The sequence below is a fragment of the Ambystoma mexicanum genome, chromosome 3q (assembly GCF_040938575.1).
Source record: "Ambystoma mexicanum isolate Mex_15411 chromosome 3q, UKY_AmexF1_1, whole genome shotgun sequence".
In the NCBI taxonomy this organism is placed as follows: Eukaryota; Metazoa; Chordata; class Amphibia; order Caudata; family Ambystomatidae; genus Ambystoma; species Ambystoma mexicanum.
The window spans coordinates 751,098,620-751,125,526 of record NC_090926.1 but is presented as its reverse complement, the minus strand read 5'-3'; the positions used below and the strand labels follow the sequence as shown (position 1 = coordinate 751,125,526).

Genomic DNA, 26,907 nt, shown 5'->3' with positions numbered 1-26,907 from the left:
GTAACGATTTTTAACAGTTATCTGGTTCAATGCGCGGTAATCGATACAAGTTCTAAGGTCGCCTTCTTTTTTAGGCACGAAGAACAAAGCTGAGGATGCCGGGGACTTTGACGGGCGAATGAAACCATTGGCGAGGTATTGATCTAAATATTGTCTCAAATGCAGATTCTCTGGTTCAGTAAGGGCGTAAATCCTGCTACAAGGGGGTTGTGCACCGGGCACCAGATCGATTTGGCAATCGTACGATCTGTGGGGAGGTAACGTGTTGACCTGTTCCTTTTGGAAGACGTCCTGAAAGTCTTGGTACTCTGGAGGTAGTTGCACGGGGACAGAGGTTACTGATGCTAGATTAATCTTTGGATTTTCTGGGTAGCAGGTTTGTGCACAATCCGGGAAGGTTATTCTCTTCGCTCGCCAATCAATTCGAGGATTATGTGTCTCTAACCAAGGGATTCCGAGAATAAGCTGAAACTGTGGAGCCTTGATTACATCAAACACAACTGCATCCCGATGGCCATCCGGACCTACAAGTGTCACCTCAGCTGTGGAATGTGTTACCGGTCCAGAGGCAATTTCGGTTCCATCTACTGTGGTGATGACATCTTTGTTGGTTTTAGGACGCAGAGGGAGGTTTATCCTAGAGAGCAATTCTCGATCCACATAGTTTCCTATAGCCCCGCTATCGATGTATGCCTTTATAGCATGCAACCATTTAGGCTGTTCCGGATCTACGAGGACCATTGGCACAATGAAAAGTGAGGTCTGAGAGTTAGTTTTCAAGGTGGGCAAGCGGACCCCTACGCTTGCCGGGCGTGGTCGTTTCCCGATACAGAGTTTCCATGGATTTTATCAGCGGCTCCTACCACCTTCTTGGGCGGCTTAACCGGGCAATCTCGTAGAAAGTGTCCAGAGTACCCACAATAAAGGCATAATTGCATCTGTCGTCTTCTTTCCCGTTATTTTTGAGTTAGGGGTCCTTTAACACCTCCGATTTGCATAGGCTCCGAGGCATCAGCCCCCTTGGGGTTAGCGTGGGTCTTGGCCAACACCCGGGTTTCAAACTTGGACTGATCTGCTTTTCTGTTTTGCAGCCTGTGATCCAATTGGATCACTAAGTCTATATATTCAGTGCATTCTTGGGGCGGATTTACAACTTGTGCCAGGACATCTTTAAGTTCTCTGCGTAGACCTTAATAGAATAACGTGATTCTTTTATCCTCTGGCCAACCAGTTTCCACAATTAGTCTATTGAAGGTTGCAATGTAGGATAGAAGGTCTTGATTGCCCTGTCGCAGAGATAGAAGTTCGTCATCCAGAGCCTGTCCCTGGGAGTGTCGAGCAAATAACCTTTCCATGCTTGTTTGAAATCCTTGAAAATCACGAAGAATCGGGTCATCTTGAGTTACCAGTGGGACTGACCAATCGGCAGCACAGCCGCTGAGATATGACAACACAAAGGCTACCTTGGTCTGATCATTAGGGAAGGCCCCAGGTCTGCATAGGAAGTGCAAACAACACTGATTCATGAATACGGCGAATCGTTTGGGGTCCCCAGTAAAGCGTTCAGGTGGGGCCAGCGGCATGTTTCCAGGTAGATTAATCTGCACCGGGTTACTGGAAACCACAGGAGCGGGGTTCCCCCCGGAACCGGGTAAATGAGTTTGTCCAGCTTGACCTTGCAAAAGCTGTCTAGCCAGGTCATCAGCTCTATCCTTTATTACAATCACTTCCCTCCTGAGGGCACTAGTCTCTTGATGAGCGGCGTGTACTTCGGCCCGTAATTCCCCCAGTAATTGGGCCAACTGGTCAGTTTCGGAAGTTTCCATAGCGCCTGGGTGGGAATTTGTAGGAATGCTTCGCGTTCTGTAACGCTCACCTGGTTCCCACGGGGGCGCTGGTCTAGTCTGGATTGCTGTGGCCTCTTCTAGCGTGATGCGCAGGACCCGGAACACCGATTGGACAGGACCTCCAAATCGTGCTTGCCTGGCCCGTAGGAATATCCTTCTGCAGATGAGAAAGGGGATTAACAGTCTGCAGAATAGTGTGCTAGCTCCCCCCTTTTCCCCCTTCCCCCTTCGTTCCTCTCTAACTTCCTCCAAACCCCGGTTTAAGCTCACCTTATGGTTTGGAAGGATGAACTCTCCATCCTGCTTCTGGTGCAGGTGGGCGCGTGTTCGTCCAGTTACTTCACTGGTTTTCAGAATGGCGCTGGCAAAATCCACTTGACTTTCCTGAGCGATGCGCCGTAAGTATGAAAGTTCAAAGTTCAAGTGAGGCCCCCCTTTATGTTGTCTTTCTAACCTGTGATCTGTCCTTTATTTCAGGTGCAGAATGAAGGCGATGCGTCGAGGGGTTAAACTGCCGAGGTGAGTAGTGATGAGGGCGATCCCTCTAAATGTCCTCATCATTCCCCAGAAATGTCTCTTGTCCTTTCCCCATAGGGGCTGGGGTACGGTACCTGCCAACGGGGCGGCGCCGACCCGAAATGTGGAAGAAAAGCCGGTAAGTATTATGGCTGTTAATCAGGCTTTCCTTCTGTGTTCCTTCTGCTCACCTTTTGTTTCTTCCTCTCTCCCCTAGGTGCAGATATGTGGCGTCCGATGCTGACAGCCGCGATGGAGCCGGGAGATGTCTCGAGGACAGGTGAGTGAAGCGTGGCGCTGCAGCGAGCAACGCGATGCTTTTAAATGGAAGTCTTTCTTCAGGGATGCTGGCGAGAAGATTCCGGATGCAGGTAAGAAGTTTGAAATAGTCCTTGGTTTTCACCTTTCTCTTCTCTTCCTTCCTTGCAGGTCTTCCAGGTTCGAGGCGGGCGTGGCCGGAGTCCAGGAGCAGGTGCAGACACGGTGAGCGTTAAGCTGCAGGAAGCAGAATAACGCGAAGCATGAGCTGCTGTCTGGGCGTGGCTTAAATAGCCTCCAAAGAAGTCCCAGGTATGTATCCTTCCCCAACTAGGTATGTATCCTTCCCTATAGTCCCTATGAAAAAATAGTCCCTTTCAGGTCTCAGGGAGGCCTGATGCGTGCAGCATGGTCTGCATCAGGTAAGTGCACAAAACACCTCCCTTTATGAACCTGGCGCCTATGGCGCCAGGATTGATGTCCAACATGAGCCTGGCGCCAAAGGCGCCAGGAATGAGTCCAAAGAGCCCCTATAAGGGGCCGCTGGGCTTTTACCCGAGGGCATGATGCCTGCTTCCGGGGGTGCTTGGCCTGGCCTGGTGCTCCGGGGGTAAGCATCATGACAATGGGTCCTCCTGTCTGAGATTACCGCCTTAGGAAAACCAACCCTGGTAAACATACCAAGGAGGGACTTAGCCACTGCCTGAGCAGTAACAGTACTCAAAGGTATAGCTTTAGGATACCTGGCAGCATGGCCTACCACAACCAATATAAATCAGTTGCCTGAAGATGTGCGAGGGTCTAGGGGACCAACAATGTCAATCCCTGCCCTCTCAAAAGGAACTCTCACCACTGGGAGAGGCACCAAAGGTGCCATGGTCTTGGCTCCACTCTTGCCAGATGTCTGACAAGTGTGACCGCTTCTACAGAATTTATCTACATCAGACCCCATCTTGGGCCAGTAGAAATACAGAGAAATCCTTTCCTTGGTCTTCCTAAAACTTAAGTTCCCAGCCAAAGGAATATCATGGGCTAACTGTAGAAACTGGGACCTCACCTCCTGAGGTACTACATGTCTTCTGTAGTCCCCTGTGGTAGACTCAATAGGCTCACTGTAAAGGAGGCCATGCCCCCCAGTACAGCCTGTGCTGCCCTGTCTCTTGCCCTTCCAGCAGGAAAGCTGCCTGTTGGCGAAGTCCTCCAAGAGTAGGACACTCTGACCTCTGCTGACATCTGCCCTTCAGAGTCCACCTTCTGCAAGCTAAGTCTGCAGCTCAGGATGGTCTTTAGGATCCAGATCTCCAACATAGGGAAGGGCTTCCTTCCAGCTCTGTCTCACCAGCAGCTGATTCACCATTCTCTGGTTGTTACTCACACTCAGCCTCCGCTGGTGGAGGGGTCACAATGTGAGACCTTGGACTGTCCTCTCTCGGATGTCTTTGTCCTATGTACAGGTGTAATACCTTTCTTCGTCCCTGAGACCTTGAGTTTTCTCTTTGGCTCTTTCTTTGTCCTGGAATTAGAAGGCTGTCCTTCCTGTGGACTGGGAGGTATAGGTACTTCTGTAACTACCCACTGAGAGACATCTAAAGTTGCGTCTCTGGCCAGTCTAGTCTGCTCCTGCTTCCTTTTACTGGGAGGCCTGGGGGTGTTTGATACAAATCCAAGAACTTTTAAGTCATTCCAAAACAGGACTCTCACAGGCACCTCATTTTGTACACCGACAGGTATTCTTACAGGCATGTTGTTGCACTGGATGAGAGCTGGTAGTATTGGAACCATCTGGACAGTGCCTCCAGCAAGCTTAGTGGGGCCTTTGAGTGCCTTAGCAACATCCTCGGGTTTGAAAAAGATGATATCCACCACTGTAATGCTGGCCCCAGTGTCTCTAATGGCAGGGGTTTCCTGACCATCCACAAGTAAGCTGTCCTTGTAATATTCTTTGGTGTTATCTGGAATATAGTTCTACACATCTACATGATGCTGTTCCCACAGCCCCAGGGACACTAAAGAAACACTGGCTGAGACTCCAATGGGGTGGTCTTGTAGCTCTCTTTTGGGTGGTTGGATTTAGAATTCTCTTTGTCATCTTTCTTGTGCTGCTTCCCTACATCCTTTTTATGAATGGCCCCATAATCCTTGTGAGTGGCCCTGTTGGCAACCCACAAGTCAGCAGCCTTTGCTAGCTTCTTAGGATCAATCTCTTTCGAGTCAGCCAAGTGCTGCCTCAGCTCAGGAGAGGAGGCATCAAAAATAGATTCCAACGGAAATAGATTCCAACGGAAATAGATTTCTCATTCCTTCAAAGCAGTTCACTCTAACCCTTAACCCATTCATCTAAATGTTTCAAACATTCACACACACAGGTAGCCCAAGGGGTACCATCAGTCTTTTTGAGGGTCCTAAACCTCTTAAGGTACTGGGAAGGAGTTTTCCCAAATCTAGCTATCAAAGCCAGCTTCATATTCTCATACTCCTGTCTTTCAAGTTCAGCCATCTCCATTACAGCATCAGTTGCAACCTGGGGGAGCCTAGACAAAAGCCAAGGAATCAACCGATTCCCCCGTGAGACCCTGAATCCTACGATTGTATTCAAAAGCACCCAACCTATCCAAAATATCAAGTTTAATATCATACATACTCACTGATTCTTTAGGCAGGTGCGGCTTCTTGGGACTGGAAGACCTAGAGGACTCTGGGAGGGAAACATTTTCAAGAGGCAATCTTTTAATTTCAATAGCATGTTGCATTTCCAATTCCCTGAGTTTGATGTCCTGATGTTTGGCTCCAGCTTGAGCATGCAACCTTTTAAATTCCAATTCAAGTCTAATTTTCTCAAAAGACACATATTCTGGATTCAGTGATGGACCTTGTGGGGTCCCAGTGGACACAGGTTGAGGCAAAAGTGCCTGCTAAGGCAAGGAGGGGCTCCTATCCTGGGACTTTCTCCCTCCTCTGACTCTTCTAAGACAGAGAATTATCATCCTGATTATCAATGTCCACATTTCCTTGGTTAGTAGGTGTGACAGGTCTACTACCCAAACTTTGGTGATTCAACAACGTTACAATCAACTAATTTCTCTTAACTTTGACAGGGAGATTCCGGATCTTACACATTTCTTTCAATTGTTCTACTGTTAAAATGAGCTGTGCTTTCTGTCTAAAGTTATCCATATGTGGCACGTTACAATTGCTGCAGGGTTTCCCACTTACAGTATAGTGAGCGGGGGAACCCCTGCCGCTGACCCGATCAAAAAAAAAAAAAGAAAGAAAAAGAAAAGGACCCTGCAGCGCCCGTTGCCGATGTTAGGACAATTAGTATAAGGCTGTACCACCTGAGTTCATGGTAGCATAGACAGAGCAGCCAGGCTTATCTTAGGAGGGAGAGAGGGCTGTAGAATCAGTACAAGTGAAATTGTCACACAAATGATCCAAAGAAACACTGAAACACTATGGGCCTCATCACGACTAGTGCGGAATGGGTTTAACAACGCCGGTAATGGTGCCGGCACCGTTAAACCAACTCCGCACTATTACGAGGTTCCCATCACAGGACCCGGATCAGACGCCTGGTAAATCCAGGCTGCTTTCCAGGCCCCGCGCGGGTAAGAAGGAGGTACCAACGGGCAAGTTGTAATCTGGCCGTTGTTACCTCCATCCCCATTCCCATTGAGCCCTATGGGGCCTCAAATGGGAATGGGGAATGGTACCTGCAAGGAAGAATTACTGTGTCCTCCAATGTTGGAATGACCCGGTTATTCCTCATTGCAGGTACCTGGTAAATGGGCCCGGTTTGGTGGCAGCCATGGAGCGAATAGGCGACGGCCCAGTGTGACATTTCCTGCGCCTCTCTGGAGAGCGTTGGAGATCTGGTGCCCCCTGTTTTCGGATGTAAAACATTGTGGTGGTATTGTCCATGAAGACCCTCACCACTTTGCCCTTGAGGGATGGAAGAAATAACTTGAGGGCCCAAAACCCTGCCCGTAGTTCCAGGACGTTGATGTGTAGCGTCATCTGCTCCGGCAGCCACAGGCCTCTGGCGTGGAGACGTCGGGTGTGAGCTCCACATCCCTCCAGGGAAGCGTCCGTTGTGACTGTCTCCTGGTATGGGGTGCTCTAGAAGTCTGTACCCCCGGAGATGTTGGAGCGCACGCCCCACCATCTTATATCTCGATGGAACTTCTTGTCGAGCACGATCCTGTCCTTAAAGCCTCCGGACACCTGGATACAACAGGCATCTAGGAATTCCTGGAGCGGTTGCATCCGCAACCCGCAGAGCTGGATCAGGTAGATACAGGACGACATCATGCAGAGCAGCAACTTGATGGTCCTCACCCTGGCGATCTTCGGTGCCAACAGCCGTTGCACCTTACCAAAAGCGCAGCTATCCACTCCTCTGAGGGAGCTGCCAGGAATAGCGCGTCCTGCGATGGAGTCAAGCAGGACTTTGCATAGTTCACCGAGAACCCCAGATCCGTCAGCACCCGGACGGTCCTCTACGTGTGATCGACTGCAATGTCTCTAGACTTGGCACAGATGAGCCAGTTGTCGAGGTATGGGTACACATGAATTCTCTGTAGTCGCTGATGGGCCGCCACCGGAGCCAGGCACTTCGTAAAGAGTCTGGGCGCTGACTACAGTTCGAAGGGGAGAGCCGAAAACTGGTAGTGCTTCTTTTGCACGACGAAGCGTAGGAACTTTCAATGTTTTTCATGAATGGGGACGTGGAAGTACGCGTCCCCTAGATCCAACGACGACAGAAAGTCTCCCTCCTGTAGAGTGACCACCCTGAATTTATGGGACTTTATGTACTTGAGTCTTTGTAGATCGAGAATGGACCTCCCCCAGTCTTCTTTCTTACTAGAAAGTATCTGAGAAAACTCTGGAGCCCCAGAGTCGCTTCGGAACCAGCTCTATCGTCCCTTTTTTTAATTTTTATTTTAACATGACGCGATCCTCCAGCAGCAACTGAAGGATGTGTTGTTCCTAGCGCGCCACTGGTGGTATTCACAGGCACTTTTGCTGAAACTCCGAAGTGTCTGTGGGGAAGAGAGTCCAGCACCCATTAATCAGTGGAGATGTTTTCCCACACGCTAACGAAGTTCGCCAGCCGGCCTCCCACTGGGGTGTCTCCCTCCCCCCCCCCCCTGACGTCTTGGCTAGTCTCACCCTGGGAGTCTTGTTGACGGCGGCCACAACAAAGGCTTTGGAACGACCCCTGTAGGCTTCCTGGGTCGTGGAACGGAGGGTTGGCGGTAAGAGGACGATCCTCCGCCAAAATTCTTCAAAGACCTGCCCGACTTCCCTCCTGAGGAATGAAAGGACGGACAGTGCTGTTGCAGCGTGCCCAGGGCACGGTCCCTCTGTGTCCGTCTTGATGGCCTGAATAGATTCATCGACAGCCTATCCGAAGAGATTGTCTCAGTCAAACGGCATGTCCAAGACACTTGCCTGGACCTCCTGCCTAAAGCTGGTGACCTTCGGCCAGCCACGACAATGGAGGCAAAGCGCGCTGCCCATCTGGCAGAACCCTGTTCCGCAATGTCCAGGGCCACGGTAGTGGCACGGTCTGATGCCACCTTGCCTTCCGGAAGGATCTCCATCACCTTGACCCGCTTGTCCTCGGGGCGGAAATCCAGGATCGGAGCCATCATGTACCAAAGCTCCCGGTTGTGCCTGGCCAGAATAGCCAAAGCGTTGACCGCCTCGACCATCGTCGCTGCTGAGTAGACTACCTTCCTACCCATGGCGTCCAGCTTCTTCCCCTCGCTGCCTGTGGGAACGGAGGCTGATGACGACGAGTTGGACGACTTCTTCCTCGCAGCAGCCGAGACCACTGAGTCCGGTAACGGCTGAGACTGCGAACACTTGGGTGCAGACTCCGGGACCCGGTATTTCTTTTCAAGCCGGTCCCTTTTCGCCATATGTGAGCCGGGGTTTTTCAGCAGTGCCAGCCCATCGTCCCAGTCGTCGTCCAGGAGGGGCACCACCAAGATGTTCTTCCGCTTCGCCTCCTGGCATTGATACAGGAAGCCCTCCTTCGTTTCCTCTGGTGCGAGCTGACACAGCTCCCAAACGCAGGCGATAATTGAGTGGAAGGAGCCAACTTCATCCGGGGGAGAGGCCCTTGGCGGCAGAGAGAGACTGCCGTCGTCATCGGTGTCAGTCGTCGCCATGTCCGTCCCTGTATCCCTAGGGGGTGAGGGGGGGATATCAGCGGTTGGAGCGGAGGCGTAGGGTGCCTCCTCCTCTTCTTCGGTGGTGGCCCCAGTGTCAACGGGGTCGTCGCTGGTTGAGTTCTGGCATCCTCTTCTGAATCTCTGACACCAGCGTGTGGAGGGTCGAGAGAATACCATGAGACAGATCTCTGGGAGGTGCCTGAGGAGTAAAGTCGCTGGACCCAGCGCCTATGCCCCCCCCCGCCCGACATAGTCGCCTTCGGCGGTTACCTCCTCGACGTTTCCGTAGTTGTTGTCTCCAATGTCCTCCAGGATGGGGTGGACGGAACCCTTACGTCGGAAGAAGAAATATCCGTGCCCTGGAGTTTTTCCACTCCCCCCACCCCCTTCTTTGGGTCCTGAGGGGTCAGTTTCCGTCTCAGAGATTGCATCCTCTTTTCCGGGATCTTTTGCACTGGCTTGGTAGATGCAGACAACTTAGCCTCTATCACCTGGGCGTTCACTGGCAGGTTGGCAACCTTTTCCTGTTGCTTGGCCTTCTCCAGTTTCTCCTGTAGCTTCCCCGGGGTAGCAGACTTTCTCTTCGACGAAGAGCTGTAGCGATGGTTCGAGATTGAGGCCCTGGAGATGGACGCGCCCTGGCCAATGCTGCGACCCATACCGAACCGGACTCGCGGTGCTTGTCCTCGTCTTGGACCCTCATGGATAGAGAACCCTGAAAGGACTTCGGAGCCCGCTCTGGCTGGCTGGATCCAGAGGCGGCATTCCCCTGTGAAACGCACGGGGCAGGGGCCTTGGCTTTGAGACACGCAGCCCGTATGATGTGCCGATCCTTCATAGTGCGCATGGTAAAGCCACGACCAATCTCACAATCCTCTTCCTTGTGCGTCGGATGAAGAAAATAAAAGGCACTGGGAATGCTTGTCGTCCGTGAAAACATTCAGTAAATCTCAGCTGGTGCAGAGATTGAAGAGGGAAGCCCCGTCCTCCTTCTCCGACATGATCCAGCGTGGTGTAGGTCAGATGGCCTTCTGGAAACTTCCAAGAAGAAACGCTTGATGAATCTGCCATTGAGGGGATATAAAATATGCCGAAAAACAGATCCCTGTTAATCGGAAGAAGAAACTATGGAGCACACAGGCTCGATTTAACAAAAATAGGGTTTTCCTAGCCAAGAATTGCAGAAAACGCAGAAAGCTCTAAGAGAGAAACACGAGGACTCCCAACACTTGAACGTGCAGTAAAAATCTGAAGATGGCTGCCAGAGGAGGGGTTTAGGGAGAGGACAGCCATTGGCTGGGGGCAGTATGACCCAGAGCTCAGTGTTTGGTTTATAGGAGAAAGACAGTTTATAAACAAAAGTGAAACTTTTTTTCTTTTACCGAGGATTCCCAGCCTAACGACGGGGAATATTCATGGGCATTTGAATCCATGTCAGACACCATGCTGGAGAAGAAAATCTTAACAACTAAGACTTTTAAAGTCCAATTTGCAACCCTAGTTAAAAGGCAGTTCGAAGAGGGCTCAAGGTCTGAGGAAGCAGCAGAACAGCAAATGTTTCTGTGGATACTTTGAGTCTCTAGTTTAGGATAGTAGAAGAATAACGGAGACCCTGTTAAAGGACTCGCAAAAGGGACACAAGCTGGCAGCTTGGGTCAGAGGTAAGGGTGGACACCTGGGCAACGCCAAGTGCACTCCAAAGCTCTGCAGTGACTTCTTGGATCAAAGTAAGAGATACCCTTTTTCCCCTCTGTACCTTAGGTTAGAAGAAATGTTCAAGGCTGGATTGTCCCCGATGTGGCAGCGCTGCACCCGACCTCCGGATTCCTTGGTCTGGTGACCAAAGGCAGGACAATGGACGGGATCTCTCAGGAGCATCCTCGAAGGGGGACTTCTGGCATGAATTTCTTCAGCTTCTCTGATCAATCTGCAGTTTTGGTGCCTTTTCTGCAGCACCAACAGAGGACCCGATTTGCCTGGTCAATCTTCTTTGATTCTTAGAGTCCAGCATTCTGGTAAGGGGACTTGGATGAGTTGATTGTGTCTCTGGAGGTTCACCTGGAGCTCAGCAAAGACTTCGACGGATTTGTCCTTCCAAACACGATGCACTGCAATTGGGTCACAGGTCTCCTGATATTCGCAGTCTGCACCTCTGGAAAGTCACAGGGTCTCGGGAGACGGCTCAGATTATAGTTCGTCTCAGGACTGGTTGTTCCCACCAGTCAAAGGGGAAGGAGGAATCCTCTTCGTAGTTCCTCTGTCGCACAGAATAGGAGGCCAGGACAGCAGTGGTCGCTTCACTGTGTTGCTAAGGGTCTGCAGGAGTCTCTGGTCATTTTCTTCGGTTACTTCAGTTTCCAGTGGGCGACTTGCCTTTCACCTCAGAAACCGGACCATTTATTCAGTTTCAGCACACACTCTTCTGCAATCTCAGCAGTTTACAGAACAGAGCGGTTGGGTGTCCAGTCAGGCCAGCCAGACCCCCCCAATGGGTGCTAGTTCCATTCAGGCACTTGGGCAGAATAAGATCAGGGGAGTGAAAAACTCTTCTCCCAATTCCTGCCTGCCCACACACACACTGAAGCCTAGGCCGGGACATGCAAGTGTCCCCACCAAAGGTAAAATACACACACAGATCTCCCCCTCCCAGAACAGTAGAAGGGCTAACAAAGAACAACTAAGCTAGAAATGGCTTAAAAAGAAAGGAGCCACCAAGTTAGTACTTAGGTGATCCCATTGTGCATAACCGAGACTATTATCGTCTGCGGTGAAAAAATAACAATAGTTAGAACACGTCCACTGCCACCAGACATAGCTAGAAGGTTGTCTATGTGATTAATAATTCACAGGAGCAGAGAGAAAGGGGATACTAAGTATCCCCATGTCACTCCACAAAAAGTGTGCTAATATCTCAGAACAAAGGTTTTAGGAGAGATATACAAAGTATCTTTCTATCCTTAAAAACAGTAGAAAGTAAGGATAAAGAAAGAATCGCAAAGGATTACCCAAAGGGTTCCCTGTAACACTGCCCATAAGGAGCTGTGTGTGCTGCAAAAGTTAAACACCTATGCCTTAGAAGAGATATGGAGGAAAGTAGACTACATAGAGAAAGTATAACACAGAACAGGTAGATGCCATAAAAATGAACTCATTCAGGACAGAAGGAAAAAGGTCCAGAAGTCCAGCAAAAAGTGCTGGGGGTCTCACTTGGAGAGGGGAATGAAGCATAAAAGTGATAAATCGCCCCAACACAGCCAAGCCAACAAAGCTCAAGCTGTCATTTGTTTCAACAGCCTGGGAGCTATAAGAGTTCAGGGAGATGGGACAGGCTGTGACAGTGACCACACAGAGGGCAACAAAGCAATTAAGGAGGCAGGGGTGCTGTAAGGGTTGGGGGAGCTCATCAACCTCTGAAGAAGACCCATGGATGTCAGAGCCAATCACCAAAGCTCTAGAGAAAATGGATTTCTCCAATCGGTCTTTGGGAATGCAGAAGCCCTAGGGAAGTGGTAACAGAAAATGCATCGGAAGAAGGCATACGCATCCCCAATCTAATGGCCTCCCTGTCTTTGAAGCTTTGATATATTGCTCGACACATTTTACACTGCTCTATGGTGTGATCACTGGGCCAACATCTACATAATGGCCATCTTTGAAGAGTACTATACCACTACATGAAGGGTACCTGACAAAAAGCGTAGACATTTTTCCTCTCAAGACAGTGAGGATAACATTGTCTATGGTGTACAAACGGGAAATATACTCATTGTCAAAAAATAATGTGTTCAGATGGTACATTAATAAAACCGTCAAAGTCATACATGTTTCTCACCTGTAAGCCTTGTATACCAGTGTTTTAAGTCTTATCTCATTTTGAAAGTTCCTATCATCTTCCAGTCCAGGCAGCTGTGGAAGCTCCACCAGGTTCTGTGAAGAAAGAAACCAGTTTTCATCGTTGTTGGCAGCATATTTCTAATGTATTGATCAGAATCTCACAATCTGCAAAGGGTTAAGCAGAAAGCCCACTTTTGCAACATGTGGAAGCCCCCTGTACCTTCTTACTGGCTTTTCTGGATTTGCGACACGCTTTTCTCCCAGCCAGGTTGAATCTCAAGCCTGACGTCATGGCTCTGTTTTGTGCTCTGCCTTGAGAGTGCTTATGACTTGTAAGGCAGGGGTACTTGTTAGGACTGTTTTTCTGAGTAAAACCATTCAACTGAGGCAGTAAACACTCCACTCTTAGTACAAGGCTGTACCCCCTGAGTTCAGGGTAGTGTAGACAGAGCAGCCAGGCTTATCGTAGGCGGGAGAGAGGGCTGTAGAATCAGTACAAATGAAATTGTAATACAAATGGTCCAAAGAAACGCTGAAATGCTATGTATTGTACAAATAAATGTTTTATTTAAATACAAGTAGGCCCAGATAATTTGTGAGGGAAATAAGTGCTATAACATTATATAGAACCACAATTAACAAAACAACGCAATGCTTTAAAGCTCACAGATCAAAGCACAGACCTTATTTAAAGAACTAACAGTAGTGTAGGTAAGTCAAACCTTTTCATACACATTCAGTATAGGTCACACCTATTCTTGGGGAGTAAAAACCAATGGTTACTTTTTACAATTACATTCAGTAATGCAAGGGCAGTAGACTCTTCCAGTTGTATAATGATTCTTAGTACAAATCACGTACCCAACAACTTAAAACAGTCTTGGGTCCTCCCTTAGCTTAAAAAACCGAACTTAGACCCTTCCACCCCAACTAACTACCGCCCTATCACCACAGTACCATTCCTTCTCAAAATCATTGACAAAATAGCTTACCAACAGATCCAACAACACCTTGAGCACTTCCAACTCTTAGGAGTCCGACAATCGGGCTTCAGGCCACAACACGGAACAGAAACCGCACTCATAGATCTCAAGACACAGATAGACGAGCTGAGAGACCAGGGGAAGACAGCACTATTGCTTCGCCTTGATCTCTCCGCGGCCTTTGATCTGGTCGACCATGAGATCTTGTGTAACCACCTACAAATAGCCGCCCACTTCTCTCAAGAAGCAACCAACTGGATCCATTCCTTCCTTAATAACCGTACGATGAGTCTTCTCACTATCTTCTGCGGCCGACCCCACCCCTATCGCGTGTGGCGTGCCGCAAGGATCTTGCGTCTCCCCTACACTTTATAACATCTTCACGAAGCCCCTTTTCGATGATCTAGACGATCTAGATATCACCTACACTAATTATGCCGATGATACCCAGATCCTCATCCCGTTGTCGGGGGATTATGACAAGGATTTGGCCTTCGTTAATAAAGTGTACCTCATCATCCAGGCATGGATGGCCTCACACGGTCTATGCCTGAATGATGACAAGACGGAACTTCTCATTCTAGGCTCGACACACTACCTCAACAAACTGGGCCACAAATATTCATCCTTCATAATTGACGATAACAAAATCATGGTAGCTAAGGAGGTTAAAACCCTCGGATTCTATCTAGATTCCACCCTTACCCTTAACAAACAAGTGAACGCAATGGCATCCGCCACTTCCTACACTTGCAAACTCATCAGGGCAGCCAAACCCTTTCTCTCCCCCACCAACTGCACCACCTTGGCCAGGGCGCTGATCCTGTCCAAGCTGGACTATTGCAATGCCTTATACGTAGGGTGCAACAAATATATCTCTAACAAAATCCAAATCCTCCAAAATAATGCCTTCAGAGTGGCCCTCAGTATCCCAAAGAAAGCCCATATTTCAGATTCCAGAAGATCTGTCAATTGGTTATCCACCAAGGACAAGATATTCCTTAAATCGGTGTCTCCGATTCACAAATGCCTCCACCAAGCAGCCCCCCAATACCTCATCGCCAGATTTACCAGACCTACCCTCTCCCGCCCCTCAAGAACGGCCAACTCCAACCTTCTACTTGTGCCCAGGTTCAAACGTACTACATCTGGGGGCAATAGCTTTCCAGTAAAAGCAGCACAATTCTGGAACTCCCTCCCTCCGACTTGCAGGGAGGACCTACCCTACCACCAGTTCAGAGCCAGGACCGTCCACTGGCTCAAATCTCTCGACTCATAACGACTCTTGAGACCCGGACTCGCCAGTACCATGTGGCTCCTCATTGAATGTAAATATGTTTATAGTACTGCCCGAATATATATGCTCTAGCTTACTCATTGAATGTAAATATGCATATTACTGCCTCTAATGTACATGCTCTACCTATCCTATTTGGCGTGATACGTCCGGCAATGTAACCCCAGCTGGACCTCACCTTACTGTATGTAACGAAGCTTTGCAACCCTCTTGCTGCCTCTGCGCCCAGTTACCCTTGGGTTTGGTGCGCATTACAAATAAATAAATACAAATACAAATACAAATACTTAGTCAACTGGACAATATACTTTTGGTGAATAGTCAAGTCAGGGTAGCAAGACCCAGTTGGGGGACACTCATACAATTATCCTCAAAGGACTAATCTGGTGATACCAGCACTTTACTTTTGGGAAGAGGTACAACCTAATCACAGGAGAGTAAAATACCTTCACATCTACTTTCTATTAGGTTGGCAAAACAGTGGCTAAGGAAGGAAAGATGTTAACCGTACTTTTAAGAATAGTGCATCACACATTCAAGTAAGAACTTTAACTGTTCACTCTTAGAAATACAGTTACCAACCAAATCTTTACAAGTAAGTAACTTTTAAGACACTTATTTTCTTTTCTAGGCAGAAGTCGCAATCTCTTGACAGTCTTTCCCTTATTCTTGGAGCATGAGTGTTCTCATTGGCAGAAGAGGGGGAGGGGGTCACTAGGACTAGTGACAACAGGCAGTGTCAGAATAGGTTCTTTAGTAGCAAAAGTCAGAGTTCCTTAGGAAAACTGGGCAAACAGGTAATTACTTCACTTTAGAGTTAGAAGAGGGTCCAGGGGCTTTGCACAAGACACCCTAGCAGGATTCTAGCACTGTGACTAGGTGTACTGGACGAGGGACCTCCCAAATCACAGAAAACACCACACAGCTACACAGAAATCCTAACGGGCTTAAAATAAGTACATACCCAAGCTAACACAGTAACTCAGCATTGAACAAGATTTTGCAGCAGGAGAACTTCACGGTCTGCAGCCAAATACCCAGTCAGTGGATTCCTTGTCATGGAGACGGAAAACAAGACCTCAGAAGGGACTTTGCAGCAGGGATCGATGAAGAAGGCTCTAAGGAAGGTTTCCCTTGCGGCGAAATGCGGTTTTGCAGATTTGGCACCTTTTCAAGGAGCACAGAAGAAGACAGAAATTTGCGGTTGAATTCTTGTCGTTACAAAGGTCCAGCACTCTGGTGAGGGGACTTTTCGGACGCGATTCATGTCTCTGGAGATCCACCAGAATGCCCATGAGGTTTCAGCGAGATTCGGGATTCGGAAGACAGTGCACGATGGCTTGAGGTCCCAGGGTATTGGTGTATTGCAACAACGCAAGGTCGCAGCAACGCGTGGGATGGCTCAAAATGCAGGTCTTCTGGAGTCTAGTGGGTCTCATCAGGCTCTGGGTCGGAGTCGTTGTTTCGGAGACCCCAGGTCGATTGGAAGGAACGGCTACAGCAGGCTCTGGTTACACAGCAGGCTCTCTGATCGCTGGAAATCATCTCAGCTGCTTTTCCATCGGTTTAAGTTCCAGTGGTCGACATATCTTTAGCTTCAAAGTTCGCAGTATTTATCAGGAATTACAGCACAACCTCTGCATTCTCTCCCCGCATTTTAAAAGAAGGGGCGGTCTGGTTGTCCATTCAGGACAGCCAGCCCCCCCACTGGCATTTGTCCCCATTCAAGCAAGGCGTAAAACAAAGGGCTGTGGAGTTTTGGACTCCTCCCTCACTTCCTGCTCTCACAGACTAGAGCCTGGGCGTGGTGTCCAGGGGACTGTCACCGAAGACAAATCACACAAAGGAATTCCCCACCCTGGATGTCAGGGGAAGGAACAAGAAATGACGAAAAACACTAAAATGGTGAAAAAAGAAGACAGGGGCCATTTTGGTAAAAATTAACACCTTTAGGACCCTTTCCTGCAGCTGTCAACACAGCCCGCGGTAAAGGTGCAAAACTCCAATTTCGTATCGACTAGAGAAGCCCTGCAAGGATGGCTTCTCCCCTAGAGTTGGTGGGACCAATCAACTCCAAAGTAAGCTACCTGGACATCCTCTCAGAGCTGGTTGAAATTCCACTGCAGTTGTTGCTGGAACCGAACAGCCAGGGAGAGGAACACCAGTTTGTGTGCGTTGCTTTTAAGCTGGCCACGAGCTCCAGGAAGATCCTCCGGACTCCCAGGAAGCAGGACTGACCGAGCCTGAGCCACCTCAACGGATTGCTGGACCCCAGATGCAAGGAAAGTCCATCTCGACAGCCAGGAACCGCAGTGTTGCTATTTGCGGTAGACGCGAGGAGCTGAAACACTGAAGGGCCACTTGTTTAAAGATTGACGGTTGCGGTCGATGACTGTCCAATTGCACTGCAGGAGTCGCCAGGCGTTCTCCCTCTTGTCCCCACGACTGAGGCCCAGGAACACTAGGATCTGCAGAGCTGCACAGGAACTGAAGTCATCTGCTGCCCTTTTCTTCAACCTAATTGTACTGTACAGTCTAAGAGAACTTGCCTCTTGTTGTGTAACTACACTTGTTCTCTGTTGGCGAGACCTCTTTTTGGTTGCTCTGTAGAGTTGCTGATAGCTTCATTACTTCACAAGTCTAAACAGCTTGTGTCCCTGCTTTGAATTTTTCTTTTCTACAAAGACTTCAGCTCACCTAGACGTTTGCCCAATTGAGTTTGGCCTGGCCTGGCTCCATGAATGACTCTTCTGCCCTTTGACATTGTGTTTTACCCTCCTTCCAGGAAGAGATTAACTAACTTTGCATTGGGGGTTACCAAAAGTACTTACCTGCTTCAGAATATTTGTGTGATCTCTTGTTCTGTTCTAATAACCTTTTTCTTTGCCAAACTCTTAAATTTGATTCCAAATGCAAACAGTGGTATATTAATGTCCACAGTGTCCTAGTTACTAAAGTCACCTGAGGGTGTAGGAAGTTTATGTGTGCCATCCCAAAAGAGTAGTTACTGGTTTAGAAATATTAAGCGTGGATTTTGAAGTGTATTTGTGTGTTACTATTATATTGCCCCCTTCTGAACAAGGCCTACTCTGATTGTTAAATTAATAATTGTTTAATTAAGAAACATTGTGTATAAGAGTTTATTTCAATACTTGTCACTGGGAATCTCTGTGTAACTCCCCTACAGCTCCCTTTGACCCCGCTTGAGATAACTATGTTCAGGTTTGAGGGTTTTCTGGAGTACAACTTCTTATGTCTGCGACCTAATGTCCCTTCCGACCAAAACCCCTACCTCTGGTTAGTTACATGAAGAATTGTTTTCCCACACAATAACTGCGCCACATGGTTAATTCTCCTTTGTGAAAAGGGTATTTTATATTTTGAAAAGAACAAATTTGGCAAATTTTGAGAAATATTGTGGTGCCCAAAAGTTTACACGTGTTTCGGCTTCACAAGAGCCTTTTTCGAAACAAATAGTGCTCAAGTTCAAGTCACATGTTCTAAACGTATTACTAATTCGCATGTCGCAAGTAAATACTGGATGAAAAATGTCCCGGGTTATAATCCCACCGAGCAAGTGTTCGTTGAAATCTCAGTGCGTCGGCTGTGCGCACACACTTTTGGTAGCGAGCTGAGCAGCCAGGCTTATCTCAAGAGGGAATGTGAGCAGTAGAAGAAGCTACACAGAAGTATTGCAATCACAGTAGTTCAAGTAGACACTTACACTCAAGGTTTCTTGGTAAAAAATACTTAAACATTTATTTACACAGTCATTGAGAAAACTTTCAATAGTAGAAATCAACTCAATATTAAACACCAATATACTACTAAGTTATAGAGACAGTTTGGGCTCCCCTGAAAAAGAGCCAAATATCACTTCAGTACTTTTAAATAGGAATAAAAAGCAGGTTTGTACAAAGGGTTAGAAAACACTTCTTTTAGATAATGCAAAGGTTCAATGTACGAGGAGGGTCAATACGATTCAATAGGCCAGGCCAATGTCAAAAGTCTAATGTTCTTGAATATGATAGCACAGTTATGGTACAAATGGAGAAGTCTTTGTAAAAGTTTTTAGAAGTAGTTCAGACGATAAAGAAAGATCTGTCGGGTCACAAGCTGATTAGGCCTACAAGTTGGGAAAGTTTCACAATCTACCACCACAAGAGTTGGGATCCCTCAACCATATGATACAGTACCTTAAAGTGGAGCAAAAAGATTCAGCTGAAGACGTTGGTTCTTGGCAGGTCCTACAGGTCTCGCTGTTACTGAGCCTCAGTCGTGGGGACAAGAGGGAGGACTTTGGGGCGACTCCTGCACTGCACGGGATCTTCGTCGGAGCAAACAAAATGGTGTCACTTCAGCTCAAGTAGATGTGGCTTCCAAACACAAACGGGTGTCCTTCCCCCTGGTTAACCTTAACCAGCTTAGAGAATGGTCTCCAGGCGTTAGCTGAGTTGATTGGTCCCACCAACTCAAAAGGGGGAAGCCGTCCTTGAAGGAGCTTCTCTGTCGATTGGAGATCTGGCAATTTGGGGTTGCAGCAGGGCTTCAGCGGGAAAAGCAACGGTCCAGTGGTTGCAGCAGTTGCCCTCTTCCAGCTAGTCTTCAGTTCTTTTGTTGCAGTGGTCGACTCTGCCTTGCAGTCCTGGAGACTCGCCTTTTAAACAGTTTTCTCCCATTCATTCCAGCCTAGCTGCCACTCACCCAGCAGGGTGGCTGTCCTTGCTGGACAGTCTGCCAGCCAATCACACTAGAGTGCATTTTGGTCTCCTAGGAGACTAAGCACAGGGAGTTTCGGGCACCTCCCTCACTTCCTGCCCAGCCCGGACACTCAGACGCCATGGGCGGACTTCAGTCCTGAAGCCCGCCAAAGGCTCATGCACAAAGGGACCAAACCTTTTTTGGCATGCAGAGTTAAAAACCAGAAGGACCTTTCCACAAAGAAAAGGCGAAAAAAGATGACCAGAGTGTTTTGACAGAGGGGTCCTGGGTGCCATATTGAAAAACATGGCTACCTTGATTTTTAGCTACTGGTGTTTGTTGTCAGGGAAAATCATGGTAGTTTGTTATAAAACCACTGCCACCAGCCATTTCGATAGGAAAGGGTAGCATTTGACTGCTACAAGAGTGTTTAGACACAGGGGTTACTAGGTAACCCCTCCAGCACTCAATTGTAAGATGGTGTGTGCTGGGTCTATGAATTTAAAAAGACTAGTAAAGTCAATTTAACTTTACATTCTCTGAGGAACAGTAGTTCGACCCAGAGAAGGTATTTAAACCTTGGGGAGTCCAAAGGACAACCCTGTGCCACTGCACTAAAGGTGCTGTATGACAACAATAAAAAGATGCCGCCTATGGGGTTATCTAAAACTCCATCACCAAAGAACGCAAGAGTAAAACACACATCAAAATACCTGAGAGAGTGGGAGAATGGCTCACACTTTCTCCAGGGAAAAAAAAAGTCCTCACAATCCAGCAAAGTTGCCGGGGGTCTCTAAGGTGAAGGGAAATAAGCAAATTTCTGAGAATCCTCCCTAAAAGCCTGTCGGTAACGAACACAAAAAGGGTAAAAAGGTATCCACTGCCAGCAGCAAGTTACAGGAGCAGTGGGAAAGGAGTTACAGTGTAGCCCCTCAGCACTCCACATACGGTGGGGTGTGCTGAACCCCACAAAAAATAAAGGTAAGTAAGAGAAAGTATCCAACTATTCTTGAGAATAGTTCTTCTCAGGAAAAAGTAAAAGATATGAAGGGAATCCCAATGGACACCCCAGCAACACTGCACATAGGGTGCAGTGTGTGGCAACAAATACTGGAGGAAAGTATGACTTCATTAAAAGTCAAAAATAATACAGGGGCAAAAAGTCCCACTCGGGCGAGTGAAGCAAAAAATGCCACAAGTCCAGCAAAAGTGCTGGGGGTCTCAGGTTGAGGGGAATCGGCCCAAAAAATGAAAATTATCCCCAACAACTATCCCTTGTCCGTCCATCTTTGCCCGCGGGTAGGTGGCCGCCTGTGGGCACTGGCTGTGTCGCTCAGGACTGGGAACTGTAGTCAGCCTGAAACCAGTTCTGACTGGCAGATGCCTGTATGGGACATTTTGGATTCATTCCTTTGTGCGAGAGACCTTTCCATTATACCTGGGTATGTTTGGAGGGATGGTCTGTGTTAGGGAAATTATCATTTTTATTCTTCATCCCCTCTCTTAGTGAGACCCCCAGCACTTTTTGCTGGACTTCTGGACCCTTTTCTTTAAATCCTGAATGAGTGAAGCCTTTTTTCTTTCATTCATTCATTCATTCATTCATTCATTCATTCATTCTTGTGGGCTCTGTCTGTTGGAACCCTATTCTTTCTATTTTACATGTACTATGGCGTCTGTCTGCTCCATAGCTCTTAAAGGCATCTGTGTTTTTACTATTGCAGTACAGAGCTCCTTATGTGCAGTGCTGCTGGGGACCCTAAAGGGTTCCTTTTAAGATTATTTTTCTGTATCCTCAAGTAACTACAGTTCTTATGATAGAGAGATACTTAGTACTTGGTATCCCCCCTCTCTCTGCTCCTGCGACTTTTTAGTCGCAGACAATCACCTAGTTATGGCTGGTGGCAGTGAACGTGTTCTACCAACTATGGTGTATTTCGTATACCTCAGGCTATGTCCATAGCCCCGCTGCTTGTGTCCCTTCGAGTCGTTTTACAGGTCTCCCTTGTTAGTTAACTTGCTGCTTCTATTACACTAGAGACCGGAAGAAATCCTCTGGAACTCTTCGTATTCTGTTGATTGTCAAGATTCTGAGCCCTCTCCCAACTGCCTGTAGCTAGGATTGTGTTTTTGGACTCAAGACTTACTGGGTGATGAAAATCTCTCTTTAACCTGGAACTAAGCTAATGTGACACTACTTAACCATTTTCTTCCCTTAAAGTGACTTTACTATATGTGTTTAAAGAGTAAATGTATTACTGTATAAACTGTTAAAAACCGCAGGTGCGCGTAATAACCAATAATACAATAACATTGTCTTTTCCCTTACAAACATTGCTACAAATGTAACAGCAAACAAACACAAAAGTGAAAGTGTCCTTTGAAGTGCATTATCAAGTATTCAGAAGTGTTCTAGTGTAAACGAGTATTTAACCCCTTAAGTGCCAAGGACGAGATAGCTCGTCCTTTTTGGCACTGCATTTTGTGTGATTGCTGCAAAGCAGTGATCGCACAAAACTGAAATCCAACCCCTGGGATATGTGAGGAGGAGGTTCCTCCTCATGGCCTGTGGGTTGGATTGCCTTCAGTTTCACGTCAGCGTGCGTAATGCACACTGATGTGAAACTAAGTCAATTTCACTGAGGCAGCCATTTTCAGATGCCGCAGTGGAAAGAGAAGAAAAAGTTACTTAAACTTTTTTCCAGGAATCTATGCCGGGACATGCAGCTTCGAGAGGGGATCTAACCCCAGTATAGATAGGTTTCACCCTATCAACTGTGTCTGTTAACAAACCAATCCTCAAATCTTTTCAATATATCCCATTCCAACATGCTCAGATCGTGTTTGCAATAACAGCACCTTGCTGAATATATTGGCACCACCGATCGGGCCATATTCACAATTGAGTCTTACAAGCGTCGCCTATCGGCGATGCTATATTCTCCTCCATATTCTACGGGACTGCTACCTTACGTTTTGCCTTGAAAAGGACCCGATATATAGGGTCGAAACACGTGTCGACAGTTCTGTTTCACAAACTTTGGACTAAGCACTAGGGCTGATGACTTCATCTTTTTAGTACAATTTGGACGTTTGTCTCTCAATGTCATTGATCAAGCTTATCTTTGAAGTTAACTATCTGTACTAGGGCTGCGCAACGCAACAGAGGTGACACTCTCATTTGTGTTAAATACTTAGCAAACTGGTAACGCTCTTTCGATTGGATGTTCCTCCAACATATTCCTCATCTATGTATGACATGTAATGTCCACAGCTGTGCAGCTTCGGAATGTTTTTCAGCAGAGGCATCCTTGCGTCTGGTCGATGTACCTCGAAGGCCTCCGTCGAGGGGGACGTCATCGGATGTTATAAGTAGCACGCACGGCGCCCGTAGCCTCAGTTCATGTTTTTTCACCCTTGCGGGACGTAAATTGTACTGGCTTGGAAAATTCGTGAGAGGGGTAGGCTGGGAGGGCGATGAGGAATATGTTGGAGGAACATCCAGTCTAAAGAACGTTACCAGTTTGGTAAGTAACTTGTTCTTCGAATGGATTGTGTCCTCCAACGTATCCCTCATCTATGACAGACTCCCAAAGCAGTACGAATGAGTGGAGGAGGGAAAATAATTTAGACATATCCAATTAGATAGCAGAGTAAAGCACTGCCTTACCAAAGGCAACACCCTGAGCAGGGAAGTATCCAGGGAGTAATGCTTAACAAACGTAAAACCACATTGCAGCGTCACAGATATTTATTACTGGCATCCTTCTCTGGAGGGCTGTTGAAGTAGCAATGCCCCTGATAGAATGAGTCCGCAGACCCTCAGGAGTGTCCTTACCGGCCAACTGGTAGCATTCTGAAATATTGAGGATAATCCACCTAGACAAGGTCTGCTTAGAAACAGCCTGTCCTAAACGGTGTCCAGTATACCCCACAAAGAGCTGGTCGTCCACTCTGAGTTTAGCCATCCTGGAGAGATAAAGGCGCAAAGCTCTTCTAGGATCCAACCTATGGAGCCTTTCCTCTTCCTTACTAGGATGAGGAAGGGGATAGATAGCGGGGAGTACCACCTTCTGACTCAAATGAAATTCTGACACAACCTTAGGTAAAAAGGACAGACGTACTCTCAATACAACCCTTTCCTTGTGGAACAAAGTAAAGGGTGGCTTAGAAGAAAGTGCCTGCAACTCGCTCACTCTTCTAGCAGATGTGACTGCAACCAAGAAAACAGTTTTGTGTCAACAATCTTAATGGGCAAGAGTGCAAAGGTTCAAACGGAGCACCCATCAGAAATTTGAAAACCAAATTAAGGTCCAAGGACCAGCACCTGAAACAGCGACAGCTGGAACACATCCGTGAGCCCTTACAAAATTGAGTGATCAGTGGAATTTTAAAATCAGAGCATTCCTCTGAAGAGCGCTGAAATATAGATAGCGCTGCCAAATGACCTTTAAATGGTGCCTACTTGAAGACCCTTGTGGGCCAAAGAAAGCAAGAAGGAGAAAACCTCCGAAATCGAGCACTGAAAAGGCTCCACATGCTTTCCTCTGCACCAGTCGCAAAACTTACGCCAACAGCAACGGTACAGGGACTTTGTTGCCGGCCGCCTAGCCGAAAGCAACACCTCCATCACGGCATCCGGGAGGTCCCAATCACTGTGTCTCAACCTCTCAGAAACCATGCATGAAGGTTGAGAGTATTGACCTCTGGATGGAGAACCCGACCTTCCTCTCGCGAGAGAAGATCCTCTCGTTGGGGAAGACACATTGGAGTACAGATGGACATGTCTAAAAGGTCCGGGTACCACGCTCTCCTGGCCCAATCCGGAGCAATGAGGATCATGCGGGTCCCGAACCTTCTCAACCTCCTGAGAACTTGAGAGATGACGGGGATCAGAGGAAACGCGCACAGAAGTGGGAAGAGCCATTGCACGACAAACGCGTCTCCTAGAGCTCTTCAGAGGAAATTCCCCTCGAGCAGTACCTTTCACACTTTCGGTTGGCACCAGTCGTGAACAGGTCCACCTTCTGGGGTTCCCCAAAGGACGAAGATCTCCTGAAGGACTTCCTGAGCTAGTTCCCACTCGTGGGAGACCGCGCTCTGCCTGCTCAGTGTCCGCCGGCAAGTTCTCCTCGCTGGCTAGATGAACCGCAGACAGGGACATTCCCTCTCGTATTGCCCAGAACAATAGCCGCATTGCCTCCCTGCACAGAGGCGGTGACTCCACACCCCCTCTCGTTGAGGTAATGCATTGCCACTGTGTTGTCCATCATTATCAGGACATTCTTCCCCCGTAGAGACGGCAGGAAAGCTTTCAGCACCAGTCGGATGGCTCGCAGCTCCAAAATATTGATGTGTAATTGATCAGTCTGGACTCCAATGGAGACAAACGACCACCGATGGACAGATCGTCGGCATGAGTCGGTTAGGGAAGCACCCATCACCACCGTGGCTGCCAAAAAGGTTCTCCTTTCATGAGATTCTTCTCGTCGGTCCACCACAGAAGCACCTGCGCGACCGAGAGCGGAACATGAAGGAGATCCGACATCCTGCCCGAGAACTGGGACCACTGAGTTCGTAGAGCCCACTGAAGGGATCTCATTCTCAAGCGGGCCTCCGGCACCAGAAAAATGCAGGATGCCATGAGGCCGAGCAATCTAAAGAATTCGAAAGCCGGAAGACTCTGGGCTTGCTGAAATTTTGTGACCATTTGAAGAATGTGATGAGCCCTCAGCTTGGGTGGCGACCAGAATGCCAAGGACGTGTCCAAAACTGCCCCTATGTACTGGAGCCGCTTGGATGGCGTCATATGCAACTTCTTGAAGTTGAGTGAGAAGCGCAGCTTGTGAAGGGAGTGGCAGGTGACGCTGAGATGATCCAAGGCTTTTTCGGGAGAACGCGCCGTGATCAGCCAATCGCCCAGATAGGGGTAGAGGTGAATCCCCCCTCTCCTGAGATGCGCTACCACCACCACCATGAGCTTTGGGAAAACCTTTGGGGCAGAGGTGAGCCTGAACGGCAGGACCCGAAAATGATAGAGGGATCCGCCGACTGCGAACCCGAGATATTTCCTGTGCTTGAAATGGATTGGCTCATGAAAATAAGCATCCTGCAGCTCCAATGACACCAATCAATCCTGAAGTTGGAGGGCCTGAAGGATCTGAGAAAGAGTGACCATCTTGAACTTGTCCTTCATGAGGAACTTGTTCAAGTAACGCAAGTCCAAGATGGGTCTCAGTCCTCTGTCCTTTTTTCGTATAAAAAAATAAGGGGAATACCAACCCTTCCTCCACTCCGCCACAGGCACTGGTTCTATAGCGCCTTTCTCCGGCAGGGCTAAAATCTCCTGCACTAGGAGCGGATCCGGAAACCTTCAAAGAGTGTTTCCCCGGTGGATTGTCGTGAGGCTGCTGGAGAAAAGGGAGCCAGTAACCATGGGCTATTGTATCCAGAGCCCATGCATCCGAAGTAATGGCTCACCATTCTTTGAGATACTGCGACAACCTGCCCCCCGCACCGGAGAACAATGAGATCTGGCCTCAGAGCTGTTTAGCAGAAGCAGTGTCTAATGGCAAAGAGGCAGCTGCCTGAGCGGCTTTGGCACCTCTACCTCGTCCACCACGAGTGAACCTACGTTGGCCCCTTTGACTGGCCATCCCTCTCGCTTTTCCAAATGAGGAGTAATAGCGAAAGGAACCACCCCTCCATTGCTGTCCCCTAGGACGAAAAGGCAGAGGTCGTCTGACAGCTGCGCCCAAAGATTTGGCAGCTGCCTTGGAGGTCTGCCACTTCTCAGGCTTTCGTCAGCCATGCTGCCAAAAAGATGCGACCCATTAAAGGGCATGTTGAGAAGAAGGGCCTGCACATCTAGTGCAAAACCGGACTTCCTCAACCACGCAAACCTGCGCATCACGGTGCTCATAGTCATGGACCTTGCAACACTATCCGCAGTGTCCAACTCGAACTGAAGGGATTCACACACGGCATCCTTGCCATCCTGCACAATAGCTAGAAAGCCATCCCTTTCTTCCCCTTCGGGAATATGCTCAGCTGCAAGCTAAACGCAATTCCACAGAGTATGCAAACATTTTGCCAAGGCACAGGTGGAGTTGGCCGAATTCAGCGCCATACTCACCACAGAAAATACCCTGCGTGCCCATCCATGCATGCGTTCATCATCCCCATCAGGAGGGATGGCAGGGTACGCTGCCTGCTTCGAGGTAGCCGTAGCCGCCTGGACCACCAAACTCTGGGGAGTAGGGTGTGTGGACAGGTAGCCGGGATTGCTACTG

General features: G+C 48.3%; 1 protein-coding gene across 1 annotated transcript in view; it reads right to left on the bottom strand.

Annotated features, from left to right (window-relative positions):
• The window catches only part of SRP68 (signal recognition particle 68), a 405,645-nt gene that overhangs the window by 72,865 nt on the left and 305,873 nt on the right, over positions 1-26,907 (bottom strand). Inside the window, exon 12 of the mRNA XM_069654716.1 lies at positions 12,633-12,727. Within this exon, the coding sequence (XP_069510817.1) occupies positions 12,633-12,727 (95 nt within the window). The remainder of the gene's footprint in view (positions 1-12,632; positions 12,728-26,907) is intronic.